The sequence below is a fragment of the Triturus cristatus genome, chromosome 5_1 (assembly GCF_964204655.1).
Source record: "Triturus cristatus chromosome 5_1, aTriCri1.1, whole genome shotgun sequence".
Taxonomy (NCBI): domain Eukaryota; kingdom Metazoa; phylum Chordata; class Amphibia; order Caudata; family Salamandridae; genus Triturus; species Triturus cristatus.
This window is the reverse complement of record NC_140587.1, coordinates 697056019-697078661: the sequence shown is the minus strand read 5'-3', so window position 1 is coordinate 697078661 and position 22643 is coordinate 697056019. Positions and strand designations below refer to the sequence as shown.

Below are 22643 nucleotides of genomic sequence, written 5' to 3'. Positions count from 1 at the left end.
AGCTCTGTTAAGAAGAGAAATTGTATTCCTCGGTCTGATGTAACATTCCCTATACATTGATTTACACACTATGATTCAGTAATATGTATGCAATGTAAAGCACTTAACACCTTTCACAGGTATGAGTGGCGCTAATAACAAAATAAATATGAAAGTGAGAGGGGTTATGGAGACTTGAGGGGCACTGTTAAAGGTTGGTAATGAGAGTATCCATGGCGGAAGTGGTCATTGGGGCGTCAACAAACATTGTCACACCAGGCGACACCAGCACTAAAGCCTGCCCTGTTTAAATGGCACTAATAATTACAGTGAAATTATGAAAACATCCCACATTGCAATTTAAAACCTTGGCAGCTATGTTGCTGCATTTCTTTTCTTAATAGGGCTGGGCTGCAGGGTGATTGTGTGCATTTCTTAAAGTTTTTGTGTTAATTGCAGCTCATGATGGGTGCTGCGATTAACATGAAAACTTTAACAAAGGCACAGGGATATCTTAAGGATTTTGAGGGCCCTGGGCAAAACTTATTTCTGGGGTCCCTGATCAGAACAGCTTTGATTTATGATCCAATTTCAGCTTTTTTCATGTCTTTTTTGGCCAGGTCACCGACACTGCAGAGGTACACCGGTCCAAATTCTAAAGGTGCTTCCATCTAATATTCAGGGATAGTAATATGTGTTTTCAAAATTGTAAAATAGCAGCCAGAAGGAAAATGAGAGGATACTAGTGAGAAATAGGATTTAGTGGCAGAGAAAGGGGGAGAGAGGAACAAAGGAGAAAAAAAGTCATGGCGCAAAGTTGAGAAATGGAGAAGGGGGTAATTGAGAAATTGGTAAGAGAAGGATGGAAAGAGAAAGGCAGCCAGAGGGTCAGGAGAACTGGGAGGGAGAACGGAGAATGGAAAACCGGTAAGAGAGAAATCAAAGAACAAGCAGCGAGAAGGAAATGGAGACAAGAATGGGATGGGGGAGAAGGGGAAAGTGGGTAAACGTGGAGTGGGACAGATATGAGAAAGAGGAAAAAGAAGAGAAGGAAACGGCGAGAGCAGCTGAGGAGTGGAAGAAAAAAGGACGAACGATATGTCAGAGAAGACAGCGAGTGTGATATGGCAAGGCTTCAGAAGTAGCATCTCTGCATATCGACGTTGGGGTTCTAAAGGAGACTTTTTCGCCATCTTGTCATTTCTAAACGCTCGCTCTATGTAACCGTGCTCACTTAAACGAACTAAGAAGGTTGGAAGGCTGTTCAGGCCTTGCCAAGATGTTGAATCTTGCCAAGATGCAGGTCTGAGCAGATGGCTGCTTCAAGTGTGTAAATGACTGATCCATCTGTCAGGAGTATTCTCTTCACTAACACTTGCTCATTTCCTACAACACTCTCCAAACCACTTCCTGCAGGCACGAGCTCGGGCTGCAGGTGCTATGAATGGACTAGTCTTGCACTGGCACGGACTCTATCCAGAGTGAACCCCCTGCATGGAAGACCCAACACTTACCACAGCTTTTGGCTTCCATCGAGAAAGCTCCCTTGTTCATGACATTTCCTCCTGGTAGACTCCAAATCTCACATGTGATGCCAGGTCTCATGTGCTAACTGGCAGATTTAGACTCTTTGTTAATCAGCACCTAAAGTGCCCTTCCTCACATTCTGATTGTGTGATGTTCCTAGCTGACAGTGGGTGACTTATGATGGACACTACGTTCAGGTCTTTAAGTGGTTCAGGTCTCACCGGTGCTGAGCAACGGCAGATTTTTAAACGGGGTCTTGAAACGGGTCTCTATCGGGCTCCGTTTTGTGCCCTGGCACAGGCGGTCCTCTTTTTTTTCCAGACTGCAGTGACAGCAGGCACATCGAAGTGCGCGTGCTCACACTGCTCACATCACTAGTGGAGAAGTTATGGCATGACGTCATGCCAGGTGAGCGTTGTAGGGGGAAGGGATATCCTTCAAAGAGTCCATTCCTCTCTGTTAATAGAGTTGGGCAGCGGGGTGATCGTGTGACTTAGCTAAAGTTTTCAGGTTAATCGCAGCGCCCGTCACGAGCTGCAATTAACAAGAAAACTTTAACAAAGTCACACAATCACTCCGCAGCCCAGCTCTGTTAAGAAGACAAATTCAGCAAGTCCACAAACAGGCTGTGTACTTTACACGCTGTGTTTCTAGACTTGCTGAATTTCTTTTGTTACTAAAGCGCTGCTGTGGGCAGATTGTGAGCTTTTGTTTAAAGTATTCGTGCTAATCGCAGCTCGTGACGGGCGCTGCAATTAACATGAATACTTAAACAAAAGCACATAATATGCCCCGCAGCGCGCTCTAGGTACAAAAGAATAAAGCAAGTGCCCTCCATAATCCCACAAGCTGCCACAAGACTTACCTGCTGCTCTGTCGTCTTCTTTTCAAATTAGTTTATTCCACCCACGAAATTCCCATTTTTCACGCCGCTCGCTTTATTAAAAGCAGCGGCACAACTGCTCTCGCAGGATCATGTGCTGTGTGTGAGCGCTCCACACACGGCTCTGCGCGCTCATGGCAACAGAGGTGCGCGGGCGCGCAGCTTAATGGGAACAGTGATCACGATTACCATCCGTGTTGTCGATCCTCGACTCTTGAGTACCTGAACCGGATGCGCCTTCAGTATGTTCGTCATCCATCAATTCCTGTAAGTCTCTCAGAAGGGGCATGTTTAACATAGATAGATTTATGACTGATGATTGATCCACTGTTCCCCCTATTGTACTTGATTTGGGATCTTTGTTCATGAGTAAATGGTATTTCTTTACTTTTAGTTTTCTCACGCATTTATAGATGTCCATTCTGGGTGTGGATTAGATAAAATTGCTCTCAGGGCAAAAGGACAAGCCTAGACTTAAAAGTTGTTCCTCACCTTTTGATAAATTAATGTTGGCCAGATTGCACAAGTTATTTACTTGTGTAACGTTATATCTATAAGAGACATTAGTTAGTGATAGATTCCTTACCTTAGAATATCTCCAGGCGTCAGACTGGATCCGGAAAGTTTTTATCAGCAGTACCCCTGCGCGTCGGTAGGCGTTGTTGTGCAGCTCCGCGTACGTCGCTGGCGTCGTATTTGCCGAGATGACATCGGAGCTACTTAGACGCACCCACACGCGCTGTCAGTTCTGTACATGACTTTCCATGCCAGGAACGCAGAGCCATGCCAGAGACAAACTACGGGTGCAATAGAACTAGGGCCCTGAAAGGGATGACTTGAACCCAAGAGAACAGTTCGCAGAACGGGGAAGATGGGCAGGCGGTAAGGAATCTATCACTAACTAATGTCTCTTACAGATATATCGTTACACAAGTAACTAGTGCATCTGAAAGAGACACGTTAGTGATAGATTCCTTACCTTAGAATACATACCCAAGCAATACCAACCCCGGTGGAGGGTCTGTGAAGTGAAATCACACCAGAAAGGCTCGGAGAACCGACCGGCAAAAGAAGCCGTCTCTCCGGACTTGACTGTCAAGGCAATAGTGCTTAGTGAAAGTATGCAGCGAGGCCCAAATGGCTGCCTGACAGATATCTTGCAGGGGGACACCGCGTCCCAATGCTGTAGTAGCTGCTGTGGCCCTGGTAGAATGGGCGTGCAGCCATACCGGAGGTTCCTTTTACGCCAGAGAGTAACAGGCTTTAATGCACAAGACAACCCATCGGTACATAGTCCGCTTGTGCACAGCCCGGCCTTTCTTGGCGCCCACGTAGCCAACAAAGAGCTGGTTATCCACCCAGAACGGTTGTGTGCGTTTGAGATGGAAGGAAAGCGCACATTTTGGGTCCAGATGGTGGAGCCTCTCTTGATGGAGGCGGAAAGAAAGTAGACAGAGTGACAGTTTGCCCGAGATGAAAGGCAGACACTACTTTTGGTAGAAAGGAGGGACGCGGTCGAAGCACAACCTTGTCTGGATGAATCGCCAGGAAAGGAGGTTTACAGGAAAGAGCCTGGAGCTCACTCACACGCCTAGCGGAGGTGATGGCCACCGGGAAGACAGTTTTCAAAGTTAATAACCGCAAAGGACAGTTATGAAGAGGCTCAAAGGGAGCACACATCAAGTATGTGAGAACCAGGTTCAAGTCCCACTGAGGAATCACAAAAGGAATAGGAGGGAAAAGGTGAGTAATGCCTTTGAGAAATCTATTGACAACAGGGGACTTGAAAAGAGAGGGCTGATCAGGCAGCCTGAGAAAGGCTATAAAAGCAGAAAGGTAGCCCTTGATAGTGCCTTGAGCAGAGCCCTGCTGAGCCAAAGAGAAAACAATCAATAGAACCTCAGAAAGAGGGGGAGAAAGGGGATCTACAGCTTTTGCTGTGCACCATGCCACAAACTTGTTCCACCGACAGGCGCACACAGATTTAGTTGAGGGACCCCTGGCTGCCAGAATCTCATTACAGACCTCAGGAGGCAAGTCAAATGGAATCAACTGTGCCGCTCAATCTCCACGCAAGGAGGTGGAGGCAGGACAGGTTCGGGTGGAGGACCGTCCCCTGTTGCTGCGACAGAAGATCCTCCCGAAGAGGCAGTCGGATGGGGGATCCACGCTCATACTGAGTAAGTCGGGATACCAAACTCTTCTAGCCCAGTCCGGTGCCACAAGAATGACTTGGGCCCGGTCACATCTGATCTTTTCCAGCACTCTGGGTAGAAGTGGTATAGGTGGAAAGGCGTACAACAGACCGCAGCTCCACTCGCGACGAAAAGCGTCTCCGAGCGAGTGCTGGCTTGGAAACTCCAACGCGCAGAACTGCTGACATTGCGCGTTCTCTTCAATGGTGAATAGATCTGACCAAGGTTCTCCCCACTGCTGAAAGAGACCTTGTGCCACTTCCGAGTTAAGACGCCATTCGTGATCCATCAAGCACCGGCGGCTGAGTTTGTCCACCCTGGCGTTCAAAGAACCTGCCAGGTGTTGAACCGTCAAGGAAATGCCTTGACGTTCCAGCCATGTCCAGAGGCGCAGTGTCCACGACCCCACCTCGCCTAGTTTGTTGCAATACCACATGGCGGTGGTGTTGTCTGTGAACACCTGCACTACCCTCCCCTTGACAGAGGGAAGGAATGCTTTCAATGCAAGTAGGATCGCCCTGAGCTCCAAAAGATTGATATGGAGCTTGGACTCCGCCGGAGACCAGAGGCCTCTGATCTCCACCTCTCCCATGTGGCCGCCCCATCCCAGGAGGGAAGCATCCGTCACCACTGTGTGCTCCTGTTGGGGAAGGGAGAGGGATCTTCCGCTGACCCAACGCTGGTCCGTGAACCACCACTGCAAGTCTTGTGCAGTGCCCTTCGAGATATGGACGTAGACGAACAGGTTTCCCTGATGCTACGTCCACTGGAACTTCAGGTCCCACTGCAGAGCCACTGCAGAGCCCGCATATGCCATCTGGCATGGTTGATCAGCAGGAGGCCATGAGGCCCAGCAGCCTCAGGGTCTTCTTGACCGAAACCCAGGACCAGGGCTGAAAGATCAGAATCATAGCCCGAATGTCCCGGACTCGCTGTTAGGGAGGATAAACCCAAATTGTGCCGTGTCCAGAACCGCTCCGATGAAGAGGAGGATCTGAGATGGAATCAGATGCGACTTCGGCACGTTGATGGAGAACCCCAGCGAATGCAGGAGGTCAGCCGTAGTCTGGAGGTGGGAGACGACTGCCTGGTCAACAGCCAGTCGTCCAGATAGGGGAAGACTGAGACCCCTGATCTGCGCAGATGAGCTGCGACCACCACCATCACTTTTGTGAACACCCGAGGGGCGCTGGTAAGGCCGAAAGGGAGCACGGTGAACTGAAAGTGCTTGTGGCCTACCGTGAACCACAAGTAACGCCGGTGGGCCGGCAGGATGGGAATATGAAAATAAGTATCCTGCAAGTCCAATGCTACCATCCAGTCTTGCGGGTCTAGGGCAGACAAGACCTGAGCAAGCGTGAGCATCTTGACCTTCTCCTTCCGGAGGAAGCGATTGACGTTCTGGAGGTCTAAGATAGGACGCAGATCCTTGTCCTTCTTTGGAACCAGGAAGTAGTGGGAGCAACAATCACGACCTACTTCTGGCGTCGGAACTGGCTCGATGGCCCCCTTGGCCAAGAGGGCCGCAACTTCCTACTGGAGAAGCGCCAAGTGATCCCCCGACATGCGGTGGTACTGAGGCGGCATGACTGGAGGGGGAGTCTCGAAAGGGAGGGAGTAGCCCCTTCTGACTATCTGCAGAACCCACCTGTCCGAAGAGATGGTGCGTCAGTGGGGGAGGTGAAGGCGAATCCAGCCGCCCACTGGCGTTTGGTGGGCCTGAAACACCAGACTAGGAAGGTTTTAAGGCAGTGGTAGCAGGGGTGGTGGTAGACTGACCCGTCTGCTGGCCCCGTGCCCCACTTCGACGAGCCCCTCGACCGCGGCTGCGCTGTGGCTGTGCAGGCCGGCGGCTCTGAAAGTAACGGATTTGGGCGCCTTCTCCCAGATCTCGAAAGGAGCGAAAGGCAGACCCCAAGGAAGCACGCGTGGTGGCATGAACCAAGGACTGGGCTGTAGCCCGGGAGTCTTTAAAGCGCTCCAAAGTGCTATCCGCTTTGTAACCAAAGAGACGCGTGCCATGAAAGGGTATGTCCAACAAAGTGTTATGGACATCCCTGGAGAAGCCAGTTGTCCCGGGCCAAGCGTAACGCCACTGTTGTGGAAATTGCTCTGCCGATAGAGTCTGCTGTGTCAAGGCCACAACGGATAGTGAATTTTGCAGCATCTCTCCCCTCGGTAATGGCTTGGGAGAGCACCGCTCGAGCATCCACTGGACACTGAGGCAGCACCTGTGCTACAGTGTCCCACACAGAGTGGGAACAGCGGCCCAACAGGCATGCAGTATTCACCGCTCGCAACCCGGAACTGGCAGAGGTGAAAATCTTTTTCCCGAACTGCTCAAGTTTTTTAGATTCTTTGTCCGGAGGTGCGGAAGGGAATGCGCTCATAGAGGCAGAGGCCGAGACAACCAGACTCTCAGGCGTTGGGTGTTGCGTGAGAAAACTGGGGTCGCCTGGGGCCGGGCGATGGCGTCGTGCCACACTCCGATCCACAGGATCCCCTGTGTTAGGCTTGGTCCAGGTGCTTAACACAATGTCTGTAAGCGCGACATTAAAGGACAGGAGCGGCTCCGCCGAGGAGGCCGCCGGCTGCAGTACCTCAGTCAGGAGATTGGTCCTGATAGGCACTGAAGGGAGCTCGAGGTTAAGAGCCTCAGCCGCCCTACACAACACCACAGAAAAAGTCCCAACCTCCTCCCTAGCCATGGAAGAAGGGGACAGTGTACCAGGGTGCGGAGAGAAATCCAGATCGCCTGGAACTTCCAGATCACCCTCCCACTCCGGTTCATCCTCACATTGAGCTGCAAGAGGGTCCTCAGACCCCTCCCAGTACTTCCCTTCGTTCACCGGCTGTTTAAGAGGCCGGTAAGAACGAGGGGCCCGGGGAAAGAGAATAAACTCCCCATCTGGAATATAGACCAAACCAGGCTCGACGTAGTCCGGCCCTGTAGGCAACGGCGTCGTGAACGGAGGCGGCGTTGCCCCGGCGCTGGAGGCAGCCTCAGGCCCGGTGCCGGAGTCGGCGTCAGACCCGCAGCAGACTCCCAGAGCCAACAGCGGCGCAGGGTAACTTGCTCGCGTAGCCGGGGCCAAAGGCGGCGGCACAGGGGCAGAACCACCCAATGGGTTCACGGGGCCCGAAGGCAGGCCGATGGGGCAAATAAATAGCCCATGGTCGACAGGAATACCTGAATTTCTTCCGGAGTCGCGCACGGCCCCAGGAAAGGCTGGTAGGCCGCAGGCAACAACCGAGGCTCCACCGGAGCTGCGGGGGAGTGATCACCCGCCCCCTCCACCGCGTCCCGTGACCGGTGAGGGGAAGACAAAGAGCGACGTTGCTTCTTCGACTTCTTATGGCACTTTGACTTACCTGTTCCCGACTCCGACGAACGGTGGTGTCGGCCCCGCGACCTGTGCCTCGACCTCCCACGGGAGCAGGACCTCTAGCGTCGCGGAACTGATTGCCGGACCTCCAACAACTTTCGGGAATACTCCAACAAAGCTTTCAGCGCCATGGCCCGACAATCGGGGCATGTCTCGGGGTCATGGGCGTGCCCCAAGCAGAAGAGACACGCGTCATGCGGGAACCGCCACCGACATGTTCCGACGGCAATCCCTACAGGACTTAAACCCAGGCATCTCCACTGCACCAGAAGTCGAGTACTCGACAAGCAAGAGAAACAAGTCTCAGAAATAAAGTTAAAATATTAACTAGGCGTACCGCTCTCTCTCGGATCTACGCTTGCTGGCGCAGAAAAAGAAAGAACTGACGTCAGCGCGCGTGGGCGTGTCTAAGTAGCTCCGATGATGTCATCTCGGCAAATACGCCGCCAGCGACGTATGCAGAGCCGCACGATGACGCCCACCGACGTGCAGGGGTACTGCTGACGAAAACTTTCCGGATCCAGTCTGACGCCTGGGGAATGGAATCTATCAATAACATGTCTCTTTCAGATCATGGTTGTTTTAGTTGTTGTTGTATTAGTGTTTACTCTTGCTTCCATCTGCCCATTATATTAATAATATTATTTAGGTATTAGGTCCATCAAAAGAAGATTTGTAGACCTATTACTCTGAGGTGGATGACATGCTGGAAAACTGTACCCTTTAACGTGTTTGGCTTTAACAGTTTGCTCATGGATAGCTCAATGTCACTGCTCCTCATGAGGACCAGGAACATACTTTAAAGCACTGTTAATTTCAATTTTCTGTTTGGGGAAAAATGAATCAGTCCGGTGCAATTTTAAATAGCATGTTAATACAAATAAAACAACTTCTTACAGAAACAGACAATCTATTTAAAAAGTATTATACTTACCTCTTAGCAATAGCTCTGAAACTGGACTGAAACAAATCTTCCATAAAATGTTTGTCTCGACAAAGAATTTCAGTCATAAGTTGCAACAGCATAGGGCTTTGTGATAGTTCCAATGCATCTAAAAACTGGGGAAAAAATAGCACAGATCTATTGAAATAATCAATCATCACTGTGGGCAAAATGTGTATTTTAAATCTTCATACATGTACCAATTCATGGTTATAAAGTAGTACATTTATTAATAAAATAATCAATAAAACAGTTTGCCCACACTCTAATTCCAACTTAAAAATATAATCTAATAGACAAGAATGGAACTTTTATCAGTGGAGAGAGCAAGAAAATATCCTCTCAAATCAAATATTAGGATCAGAACAGCAAGCAAAGTTTCACAAATGCCACAAAGACTTCATGCATAAACTTTAAGGATTAGTGAATTAGAAGCTCCATCATCCTGTGTTGAAATTGAGAAAGATGAATTTGCAAACTTACCCTCTGAAGAGTTAATTAAGAGCTATTGCACTTCAAACAACTTCAAAGGATTGGATCACAATTTTACCACTGTTACATCTAACAAACTGAGGCTTGGAAATGAGAACCTCAACAAAGTACACAGAATAACACCACATAATATAATTCATCACATATTTCCTAAAAGTATTAAAAGTTAAATATGCTGCAGTGTGCCAGCTGCTCTGAGAATTGGATGTGCTATTTGCTAGACGTACGGCAGAGATGGACTGGGCAAAAGTACATTAAAAATAATCAAAATTGGGGGGGCGTGGCTTGGCGCCGACGACTATGGCCGCCTAACGAGAAAGCTCCGCCGGAGCTGGGGCTCTAAACCCCCGAAATATCCTTAAAAATCCGGCTGAGCGGGGACAGAGTGGCGCTATACACGGCGGAGGTGGTACAGCACCCTAAAACCCCAGAAAAGGCCGTTAAACCCGAGCAGGGAGCCCAAGAGAGCCGGGAAAGTGCAGCGCCGGCGACGCCTCTGAGTGGGCGCGCCCAGGAGGACGAAGTGTGGGCGCGAGACTCGCGCATGGGCCCGGCTGAAGAACGCGAGAGGCCGCAGAGACTGCGGTGATAGTTGGGCTCTCCCGGGTGTCCCCTCCCGATACTTCAGGCAAGGTGAGCACTGGAGGGCGCTGTGACGGAGGATCTCGGGGAGTGCACGGGCGGCTGATTGACTGGGTGACCGGCGTGACCATACGGAGGAGCGGTCCCTGCGCGAGACCGATAGCGGTGCACTGGGCCTGTGAGGGACGGCTGCTGCTGCCCACGCGCTGGCTTGCAGACCTTCTAAGAGCCGTTGGGAACAACCGAAGCTGCGCCTAAGGAATGCGGCCGTGAGCGGACCGTGAGGGGGTCCGGAGATACGCGCACCCGCCCTGTACCTGACTTGGGATTCTGGCTGCGCGGCGCAGCGTGAACAGGGATGGCGCCTGGGCTGATTGGTGAAGCGGCGGGGGTCCGGATCAAGCCTGGGTTGCCCACCCCATACACAACCGGGTCCAAGACAGAGGGCGCTGTTGCGGGGGAAGTTGGGGCCTGCTGTGACGGCCGCTGATCGGTCTGGGGACGGCGCGGGAGCGGGTGGCGCGCTCCCCGCGGCTGCATTGAAGTGCCCACGGCGACTCCCCCAGGAAGGACCTTCCCAACCTGATTTATAGGTCTGGACGAACGCGCATTGTGGGTGCAACCATATGGAGTCTGGGAGGCCTGAAGGTGCAAACATGGGTTGGGATGGACAGCGCCACCTCTAATGGGCAACATTGATCACATCCGAGTCCAGGTGGGAAGCCAAGATTGTCAAAAACACGCCGATACGCGATAGAACTAAAGGGTAACCAACGATCGTATCGCTACACAATCCTCCCGCCTGGATCTGCGCATAGGAACAACGGGTGCGGGCCGCTGGAGGCGCAGAGACGACGGACGCACCATAAGTATGAGACCCAAAAATGGCGCTACGGTACAGTCCAACAAGCTGGACAAATACGCCATTCCCAAGCCGACTACGCAATCCGACGACGCGCAGGGAGACCTACAGGGGGGGTCCGAGCCATCCCTACAGTCCATCATGGCGGCCATCAAGGGGCTAGGAACCACCCTTGAAACAAAAATGGACAAAATGTCAATTGAAATGAACCTTATGAGGGCCGATATGAACAAAACTACAGAGCGGGTCAAAGAAACTGAAACAAATGTCACGGACCTCCAGACAACCACGAAACGATTGGAGGAGAGAATAAACGCCCTGACTCACCAACACCGCCAGATGGCAATGAAGCTCGAGGATCAAGAAGGGAGGGCCCGTCGCAGTAACATCAGAGTGGTGGGGGTCCCGGAGGGACTGGAGGGGCCGAGTGTCGACCTCTTCTTGGAGGACCTCATCCTATATCACCTCAAACCTGCAAGGCTCTCCTCTCTCTTCACGGTGGAAAGGGCACATAGGGCGCCGGTCCCTAAACCAAGGCCAGGAGCGGCTCCCAGAACTATTAGTGCAAAGATCCTGAATTATAGAGACCGGGATGCCATATTACAGGCGGCAAGGACCCAGGGGGATGTTCAATATGAAAACGCGACTATCCGGTTCTTCCCAGACTTCACGTTGAAGGTACAACAGGAGCTGCGTTCATTTGAAGGGGTGAAAGCAACCTTGCGACAACGCGGGATCAAATATATGATGTTCTTCCCTGCGAAGTTAAAAATCCTTGCGGATAGGAAGTCACTCTTCTTCACCAGCCCCCAGGAGGTCCAGGACTGGTTGGAAGGGAAATCGGACCAGAGGAAGGGCTCCAGAGCCACCATGAGACGGAAAGAGCCAGATCTTAGAGAGGAAGCGACTACGGGGGAACTTGTTGAGCAGGAACTGCGTACTGGGCGCACATGGAGATCGAGGCCCAACAGCCCGGGCCATGCGCCAAGATAGCACGACTGGGAAGAACAGGACTTCCGTGCTCCCGCCAGGGAAAGGCTGCACAAAACCGTAATGTATAACCTGGGAGGCTCTATACCACAGGGCGGTAGAAAGTGGGCCCACTGTTTTAAGTAATGACCGTATACCTCTGTACTGCGCCTTGAGGATGTTGGGGAGATGTATATCTACGCCTGGGGCCCATTTCAAATATATCGGTGGGTGGGGTGCATTACTTGCTACCATGACCGGCTCCGCCCGGGAGCAGAAGGGCCGCTCTTGTACCCATATTTGGCAACTATTTTAATGCAAAAAGGGGAAGAGGACCTTGGGCGGCTGGGGTCGGCTACTGCCCACTTCCCCAGGACACAGTTGTTCACTCTTTGGGGCGATAGGCGCTCTGCTGGTTGGGGATGTGGGTAGTTTGGAACCTACGTGGCAGGGTAGCCGGCAGGGGGGGTTGGACGTTGGAGTTACTATGTTTGCTGTTTGGAAATGGTGGGCGATGGGCTGTGGGGGGAGTGGAAGGAAGGGGGAGTTTTTGTTTGTCATGCAAATTAAGAGTGTTCGTACTAGGGATGGTAGGCATGGTACATGAATGGCTCGGGACGAACTGCTTTCACACCAGACATGCACTGGGACAAAAGCCTTAAACTTATAAGCTGGAACGTCAACCTGGTTGGGTGACAAAATAAAAAGAAGTATTGTGCTGCAACACCTCAAACGACACTCTCCAGAAGTTGCACTACTGCAAGAAACACCCCTAATCGGTAACACATGTAAAGCGCTCAATAGGTGGGGCTATAGACTGGTTGCCCATGCGGGGTTCACTACCGGGTCTAGGGGAGTGGGGATCCTTCTACGCCACACCTTCCCCTTCGAGGTTCAGCGAACCTGGACGGATCCGCTTGGACGCTTTGTGGCGGTCACGGGACGATGGGAGGGGCGCGCGCTCGTACTGGTAGCGGTGTACATTCCTCCTGGCCTGCAAGTTCAATCCTATAGAGACCTTGGCGCTTTTCTACTCGGGCTCCCAGAGGGACGCCTCGTGATTGTGGGCGACTTCAATTCCGTCCTTTCGGGAGCGCTAGACAGGCACCCACCCCGAGACATAGGACCGGGACAGCAGTGGCTCCCTACCTTCCTTGATGCCTTCGGCTTTGTCGATCTCTGGAGGAAGCGACATCCTGATAGTAAAGAATATATATTCTTGTCAGGGGCCCACCACACGCTCTCGAGAATTGACTATATCCTATCTCCAGTACAGGCAGACATGCTCACAGCTGACATCAGGCACTTGCCTAGAGGAATCTCTGATCAATCTCTGATCACTCACCAATATGGGTCCACCTTACGATTGGGGACAAAAGGGTCGTAGGTGTCCCACCTATAAATCCATGGTATCTGAAAGGTCCAGAAACCAGAGCCGCAATGTGTAAGGTTATTGAACAATACTTCCTCGACAACGAGGGCACTGTGGATTCCCCGGCTACTTTGTGGGAGGCATTTAAGACGGTGCTCAGAGGTCAGGCCATCTCAGTGGTCACAGGCAGACGAAAAGATAAAGAAAAACCGCTGATGGAGGTCGAACGTGAAATCGCTCGGCTAGAGGAGAGAGCAGGGTGCAGTCTAGATGACGACATCGCCCACCAATTGCAGCTAAGAGCGACGGAGTACAAATCAATAGCTACAGACGCGGCAAAAACTTTGGCGCGTGACCGGGATGGACGTATCTATGATCAGGGTGACAAGGCGGGCAAGCTGATAGCCTGGCTCGATAAAAAAGGGAGGACGCAGAGGGCTGTGCCCGAACTTAAAAGTGCTTCGGGTGTCGTCCTCACTGAACCACACGATATAGCAAGAGAATTCGCTATACACTTTGAGAGGGTGTACCGGAGAGACTCTTGAGTTCACGGAGAGCGACTCTTCCGAATTTTTGGCAGACATTAAACTGCGCACTCTCACTGAACAGGATCGCGAAATGATGGAGGAGGACCTCACTACGGAGGAACTGGCTAGGGCAATAGGAGATCTTAAGGTAGGCAAAGCGCTAGGGCCCAACGGCCTTCCTATCGAACTGTACAAGATCAAGCCAGATAAGATAGTGCCTCACTTGAAAGCTATGTTCTATGATAGTGTGAAGCTAGGTAAGCTGCCAAGGGATCAGCGCATAGCAACATTGGTCACCATTCCCAAACCCGGGAAACCGAAAGACGAATGTACATCGTACAGGCCAATATCCCTTCTAAACGCAGAGCCTAAAATACTTGCTAAATTATTAGCAAACAGACTCCGACTTATCATCGCTAAGCTGGTACACCCGGACCAATCGGGATTTATACCCCATCGTAACACGGCCCTCAATCTACGGCGCCTTCATGGAGTGCTGGGGCGTTGCCCCGGAATCCAAGAGGATGCAATAGTGGTATCGCTGGACGCCACCATGGCGTTTGACACCCTCGAAGGGGCATACCTCTTTGCGGTGCTTCAAAAGATGGGCTTCGTTCCCAACTTTATAGGATGGATCCGCCTTTTATATGCCGACCCGTTAGCACAAGTAACGGCCAATAACAAGAGGTCGGACGTGTTCGCCCTGGGCAGAGGCACCAGACAAGGGTGCCCTCTTTCGCCGCTATTGTTTGCCCTCTCCCTGGAACCGCTCACGGCATGGATACAAAGTGATGTCTCTATCCGTGGACTTCGTTGGACCGAGGATTGGGAGGATAGAATTTCGCTGTACGCTGACGATATCCTTCTCTATCTTTCTTCCCCTGCACGTTCACTGAGAGTAGTTTTAGACATTTTTGCCAGTTTCGGACGAAACTCAGGTTTCCGAATCAACTGGAGCAAATCGACGCTCTACGTGCTCCACGGGGCCGCTCCCTCCCTTCCTAGAGACTGCACGATACAAGTTGCGGTTGATGGATTTCGATATCTGGGCATATATATATAACCGCCGATGCCAGGGCTAGATACGAGAGGAATTTGATTCCTCCCCTGCAGAGATTACGAAGGGATGTAGAAGTCTGGAGAAAGTTGCCCTTTTCCCTGCTCGGGAGAGCAGCACTGTTTAAAATGATGGCTTTGCCTAGATTCCTATATGCCCTCCAAAACTACCCGGACGTGGTACCTCATACATTCTTTTGGGAGGTCGAGTCCTTGCAGAGAGAACTTCTATGGGACGGTAGGCCGCGGATAGCACTCGGTAAGCTTACGCTCGGATGGTACGGCGGGGGTATCGCCCTGCCTGACATTAGGAAGTACTACTGGGCAGCGCATCTGGCTGCAATTAACCAATGCCAATACGGAAATGGGGATGACCCGGCATACGGTATGGATAGGTGGTTATTGCCCGGTGGTGATTTCACAAGAGCACTCTACTCCAAACCAACCAGGTTCACACTCACATGGCCCACGAAACACGCGGTACAGTTATGGCACATAGTCAATAGAGCGCTAGGATGGGCCAATAGACTCACTATGGCCACCCCCCTATGGGATACTGAACAGCTGGGAACTTTGGGGCGAACAAAGGGTTTTGACAAATGGAACCTCATAGGTATCTCACATATAAGGGACCTCTGGGGGAGGAATGGAATGGTACTGTTCCTGACACTACAACAGACATACGAAATGGCTGAATCAGAGCGCTTTCGATACATACAGATTAAACACTCCCTGCAGGCCAACATCCCCATTGGTACGGAGCTGCCTGAGGCATCCCCACTCGAGGACCGACTGCTCGACGGGCATATACCGGAAAAATGCATATCCCTCACATATAAAAAGCTTATTCATCACACCCCTGATCCCCTCGCTGCACTTAGAGAGAAATGGGTAAGGGATGGTCTTGAAATGGACGATGAGGAATGGCAGGAGGCACTCTCGTCGCCAAAAGAAGTAGCCATATCGGCTAAACTCAAGCTGGTGCAACTCAAGATCCTACACAGGGCTTATCTCTCAGAGAAGCAATTACTGCTTATGGGCAAAAGTGTGGATGGGCAGTGTAGGAGACGGTGTGGGATGGAAGGCGGGTTCCTGCACATGCTTTGGGAATGCCCGTTAATGCAAGACTTCTGGCAAAAAATCCTGAAATGTATGAGTACAATTTGGAAAGTCCCTCTTATGCCTGAGGCCAAGAGATGCCTGTTGAACATCTGGGAGCCCACAGACCTAAATGTGAAGGGGAGGATATGGGCCACACTGGGGCAGATGATCGCTAAGCGTAATATAGCGCAGTAATGGGGAGCCGCCGGGCCACCGAAACTGAAGAAATGGAAAGAGGACATGGACTGGTGTATGGTGAGAGAGAAAACAGTCTATGTGGCTCGGGGGTGCCCGAAAAAATGGATTGAAATATGGTCTAAATGGAATGTGTATCGGGGGGGACGGTGCGAACCCCCATCTCTCCCATCACCCGAGGATCATTGTATGGTGTAAATCTCACTGCATGACTGGTAAATTTGCACGCTATAACGACAGCAATGTACTGATGCCTCTAAAGAACGGCAGCTAATATAATGTACGATACATGTCTCTGTAATGCATGACTCTGTTGTTTAAGTTCAATAAACAGATTAAAAAAAAAAAATCAAACTTCTCAGCACATTAAACCCACCCTGATGCCAGTGTGGGATTTAATGAAAAATGCACACAGAGGGCATCTTCAAGAGACCCCCTGAAAAACGACCTAAAACTGGTGTCCAGGCTGAGTGATAACCCCTCCTCTGGGCTATTAAGAAAACGGCTCAAAACCTGGTTGTTCAGTCATTAACCAGCAGTTCTGTCCATTACTCTTCTGATATTGTGGCACCAAAAGATCCCTTGGGGATGATTCATTTTGCGCCTAACAAATACTAATAATAATAATAATGCACATCCTGGAATGAGGTGCCAAGCCTCCTCAGCCACGATGGGCAGAGTCCACGAAGGGGAAGCTTCAAAGGCTTGCCGCCTTTGTGCGCTACCCCAGGCCTTTGCTGCTTTTAGCAACTGGCTTCCACCGGTACTGACCCCCACTTTGGGCAGGAGAATCGGCAGGAAAACCAAGTGAGGACGAGAGGTGTGCCCACCTTTGCCAACCCCACCCCTTAGGTGGGGGAGGCGAGATGAAGCACACTTAGTCCTCACCCCTCACCATCTTGCAGATGGGGGATCCAGAAAACAAGTGTGAGGCATATGCCCCCCTCTCACGGGAGGGTGGCATAACAGGGGATGTACCCACCACAAGGAAGGGACCCAATAGTCCCAAACTTTACTTACCCGTAATGCCCCCAAATCTAGTATTTAGGGGCAACCCTGAACCTTGCCTCCTCAGACAAGAATCAACAAACAGAAGAGAAGAAGAAGGACCGAAGAAGCTGTGCTGAAACTAAGAAGAAGAGGACGCCCACTAACTTGGTCCCAGCTCTACCGTTCTGTCCCCACCTCGAACCTGCTCCAGCAAAATCCTGGTGTGTCCTGCAGCTAGCAGCCTCAAGAACCTGAAGGACCTGCCCTGCCTTCCAAGCCAAAGACTTTGCCTCCCGTGAGCACCGGATTTGCTTGCCCACAGACTCAGGCCCCAGCCAAAACCACAAGTCTGCACCCGATGCCCACGGCCCCGGTACGAGGAGGTCCCCCTGGCATTCCTGACCTGAAGTGTGGTGATCTCTGACCCGTCTCGACTCTCCAAACGACGCCAGCAGTCTCTTTCTGGAGGACACCCACGACTGCAGCTGGTAAGAAAACCAGACTCCTAGACACATCTGCACCCGACGTCCCGCGGCCTTGGGTGGCCCAACCGACTGTGTCCCAGCATCCCAACTTAGCTCTCCAACCGGTGGTCACCTCCAGAAGATCTTCGTCCCCGAGCCTGCAGTCTTTGTTGCAACTGGAGAATCCCCATTGAAAAAACAGAGCACCCGACGCCAAAACAGCACCTTGCACCCAGCCGCCCCTATGCCGCTGCGGGTGTACTTTGGGTGCTAACTCGGATCCCCCTTTGCCCTGAGCCTAACACCAGGAGATTTGCTCACACACCTTGTAGCCTGCTCGTGAGCAGCCACCAACCGGAGCCCCCTATTGGATAACGTTGGGCCTCAGCACTCTGCACCCAGCCGCCCTAGTGCCACTGAGGGTGTTTCAAGAGTGCATCTTTGACCCTGGGGAAACCCTGGTTCTAACCCCAGAATACCAATACCCACAAACTAGTACTTACCTGCAAACCGTTAACTTAATTTCTCTCCATAGGAATACATTGACTGTTTTTACTTGAAAATACAATTGTTCTAGGTGTGAAGTTAGTTTGTATGAAGCAGTGAAAAACGGTAAATGTACAAAAACTGATTTACTTACCTTTTCTGTGGGAAATGTCCCAGTGTGATATCTAGGCATATCACACTGAGTACAAAAAGTAACTTAAAAAGTAATCTAAAACTGTACAAAGTAATCTGTAAAGTAACTGAAAAGTAATTTTGAAACATTGACTTACCAGTAATTAAATCAACTGCATTTGAACCTGCATTCAACTGTAAAAAAAAATTGCATAAGATTTTGCAAAGCATTTATTTCCCTTACCTGCACCAGGCTCGGCTTGGATCTAAGAAATAAAATAACTTTATATTTTTGATACAAACAAATTGGTCTGAGTTCAGTCTGAGTGTGTGACATCATTTGCTGCCTGAGTGTGTACAACAAATGCTTAACACTACCCCCTGATCAAGCCTTACTGCTCGCCCACACTACCACAAATAAGAGAGTAAAGTGCTATCTACTTTTACATCTGCCTACCTTTGGAGTTTCACTGGACTCTGTGCACACTATACCTCATTTTGGTGTAATACATACAGAGCCAGCTTCCTACATAGGCGGTATCAACTTTGCTTAAAGACAGTCACAGACTTAACGGTCTTTATACCTGTTAAAGTCAGAGACTAGTGTATTATTCTACTTTTAGTAACCATTAGAAAGGGCAAATGATTAAATTGGAAAGTACAAGCTGGAACAACTACACGTCAGGGGGTAGCGCAGGGGACTCCAACCATTCAAGGGACCTCAATTCAATCAAAGGCCAATGAATATCTGTGAGATATTACAAACTCGGGGAACTCATCATTTTGCCTTATGCCACTGGTTACAAGTATACATGCATACTGGCTTGAAAAGGCATGCTGAATGTTCTTTCAAATACATATTCTTATATGGGCATGACAACTAAGATATTGGACATGTGGCAAATCTGCCCAACCAATACCACAAACAGACATGGAGCTAAGACTTTCTAGGAATCTTACAAGCAGTGGAATATTGTTTCTCATTTTACCCTTCCTGAACTCATATTTCCTTGGAGACAGTGCAGCAAACAATATTCAAGATGTTAACATTTAATAATGAAAAAAAGTATGGGTAAGATACTTTAAACATAAATATATTATTGTTACGATAAGATATCCACTCTGAGCCCTTTATTGATATTATCTATTCATAGGAATTGCGATTCAACTATTTATGAAAACATAGTTCACTTAACAAATAAACAGAATGTTTTACACCTGTGGTCCATGATGTGGACCCTGTTCCTCTTTTTAAGACTATGATACAGTCTCCGGTAACTCTCTGGTTCCTAGTTAGTGGACTGTAAAAAGACTGTTAAATTAGAGTATTTCCGAGTCAGAAACTATACATATCATGAATCCATATGTCTGATTGTCATATGTTATTTTGATAATATATGACTGATATCTTGTTTTATGCTCATGTGGACAGTACTAATGTGCAAAAAGTCATGCTGATGCAGCCTTGAGAAACCATGAGAGTATGAGACCTCCCCTGTTCACTGACAAAACAGCATTATACATGTATTAAAACACAAGACAAGTGGGGAAGCTCCCTCTGGAGGACAGGCTTGGGGTGCTGTATAATGCCTAGAAGGAGTCTGTGCTAGGCAGGCTTTTTATTCTTGGGGTGCAAATGAAAAGTCAGGCTTGCAGCAGGATGTAAGGTTTTCTGAGGAAGTACATAACCTTTCACGAGTATAGCCCTTATCCATCATGGGCTAAATAATGGCTCTAAAGAACATATTACTTACTTTCGGTAATGCCTTAGCTGATAGAGACCACTAGCCGCAGATTCCTTACCTTAGAATTATCCCCAGGCGTCAGACTGGACCCGGAAATGTTTCATAAGCACTACCCCTGCACGCTGGTAGGTGGGGTCGTTCGGCTCAACGTGGCGTCGTCCACGCTGGAAGTGATTTTCGAGGTGCCTCTATAGGTGCCACCCAGGCACTCTGACTACAGTTACTTTTTGCGACTTTCCATGCCAGAAGCGCGGAGCCATGAAGTTCACTGACCACAGGTGTGGAAAACTAGGCCCCTGAAAGGGAAAAGCCCTGTCCCTAGAAATCCGTTCGCAGACCAGGGAGGATGGAGCCTCTACCAGATAAGGAGTTACCGAAGTTGTTCATCTGATAGAGACTTCTAGCCACAGACTTCTTACCTTAGAATAGACATCCAAACAATACCTCCCCGGAAGTGGGTCTGAGGACAAATTTAACAAGAGAAAGTCCTGCAGGAACGAATGGGGAAAGCGACCATTTCTACGGGCCTGACTATCCAGGCAGTAGTGGCTTAGTAAACATGTGCAAGGAAACCCATGTTGCTGCCTGGCAGATGTCCAGGACGGAGCCACAAGGATGACTTGGTCCCGGTCGTTCCGGAACTTCTTGAGTACTCTGTGCAGGAGTGATGTGGGCAAAAAGGTGTACAGGAGGCCTGAGCTTCATTCAAGATGAAAAGCGTTTCCGAGCGACAGCCACCTTGGAAACTCCAGCACACAGACCTGCTGACATTGCACGTTCTCTGATGTGATGAACAGATCTAACCAAGGCTCTCCTCACTGCTGAAAGAGATCTTGCAGATGGAGACAACATTCATGAGCCGCATGGCATTTGCGGGTGAATTAGTCCACTCTGGCATTCAGAGAGCCCGCCAGATATCGAACCATCATGGATATGCCCTGCTGTTTCAGTTATGTCCAGAGACACAGGACCTCTTGACAAAGAGTCCACGACCCTACCATGCCCTCCTTGTTGCAGTACCACATGGAGGTGGTGTTGTCCGTAAACACTTGTACTAGTCTTTCCTGAATGGAGGGTAGAAATTCTTTCAAAGCCAATGTATCTGGTAGAGACGATTCTAGCCGCAGATTCCTTAACTTAGAATTATCCCCAGGCGTGAGACTGGACCCGGAAAACTTTCTTGACCAGCATCTCTGTGCGCCGGGGGGTGGCACCTCGCGACTCCACCCAGACGTCCTCCGCGGGCGTCACGTCAGCGAGGTCACATAAGCCCCACCCCGGAGCGCTGACGTCAGTTTGCTTCGGAGAACGTTTCCGCGTCACAACGCGGAGCCATCACAACAAAACTGAGGAGAGCATGGGAACAGTGTGCGAAAACCAGAGAAACAAAAAGAGAGAGACAAAAGATTAGGAACAGCACCAGGTGGCACCGAGTCACCAGGAGGCCACAGCAGGAAAGCCAAGCAGGAAGAGAGCAGACCACCTCTGAGGAACAACTTTGCAAGCCAAGTAGCAGCACCAAGCAACACAAAAGTACCAAAAGGCCACAGCAGTAAAGCCACAGCAGGGAAGCATAAAGCACCCCTCCGCAGAACCATCGTGTAAGCCAAGGCAAGAGCCAGGCTGGAGGCACAAGTAGTGGAAGCGCTGTAAGAGAAGGAGAGAGAAACTGCCACCATAGACCGCACAGCAAAGGGCCACAAGCCCGGCATAGAGGAGCAACAGCAATCCACCCCCAGACTACACAGTCAAGGAGGGCCAGAGTCTCTTAAAGGAGCAGGGGGCAAGGACAGGCAAAAGAACCCCCAGCGTAGAAGACCGCAAGGGGATCAGAAATTGCAACAACAAAGGGAAAAGAGCAAAAGCAGGCCCCTACACTGGAGAGCGCCCAGCTGGAGGGAAGCCCGACCGGCAGAAAACTAAAAGGACCCCCACAGAAGACAAGCCACCCAGAGGGAGGCGAGCGCAGAAAGCCAAGCTGAGGGTCCTTGCAGAACGGGGAGGAATGGCGGGTCGTGAAGGAATCTGCGGCTAGAATCGTCTCTACCAGATACTTTGTTACCGAAGGTAAGTAACTTGTACATCTGATAGAGACTACTAGCCGCAGATTCCTTAATGTAGAATAGATACCCTAGCCATACCCAGAAGGGAGGAGGGCCTGCGAGAGAGCCTCCTCACCAGAAGAGACAAGGGCCCCAGCAGGGGGCATGGCACAAGAACAAGAAAGAAAGGCCAGGATATCCTAAGCCCAACCAAGGGAGAGTGCCCAACACCCCGCAGGGGCAGACAGCATCCCAAAAACCTCAAGGAACACAAGGGCCACCCCGAAAGAAGTGAGAAGAGGTAGAGCCAGAGCCTACCGGAAGAAACATATGCACAGGGATAGAAAAGAGCAGAAAACACTGAGGTCGCAAGCAGCGGACAAGGCCGGAATGGCGCCACCGCCAACAGCACAGGCGGAAGAAGAAAAGCACCGTAGCGCGAAGCCACAGGAAACACAGCAAGAGCACAATGATGGAGCAAAACAAGCAGTCCCACAAGGGCACGTGCCGCCAGCAACAGGCAACACCACACCCAGGAAAAGGCAGACGCCGGCAGAGGCCAGGGAGGACCAGGAACCACAGGAAGGAAGGAAGGAAAAGAGAGAGAGAGAGAAAAGAGAGAGAGAAAAGAGAGAGAGAAAAGAGAGAGAGAGAGAGAGAGAGAGAGAGAGAGAGAGAAAGAGAGAGAGAGAGAGAGAAAAGAGAGAGAGAGAGA

The 22643-nt window shown here is 50.5% G+C and overlaps 1 protein-coding gene across 3 annotated transcripts in view; it reads right to left on the bottom strand.

The window, feature by feature from the left end:
* Window positions 1-22643, bottom strand: part of PRKDC (protein kinase, DNA-activated, catalytic subunit) — a 2754228-nt gene that overhangs the window by 1777864 nt on the left and 953721 nt on the right. For all 3 annotated transcript variants that reach the window (XM_085605657.1, XM_085605658.1, XM_085605659.1), the window contains one exon: window positions 8905-9029. In XM_085605657.1, the coding sequence (XP_085461783.1) occupies window positions 8905-9029 (125 nt within the window). The remainder of the gene's footprint in view (window positions 1-8904; window positions 9030-22643) is intronic.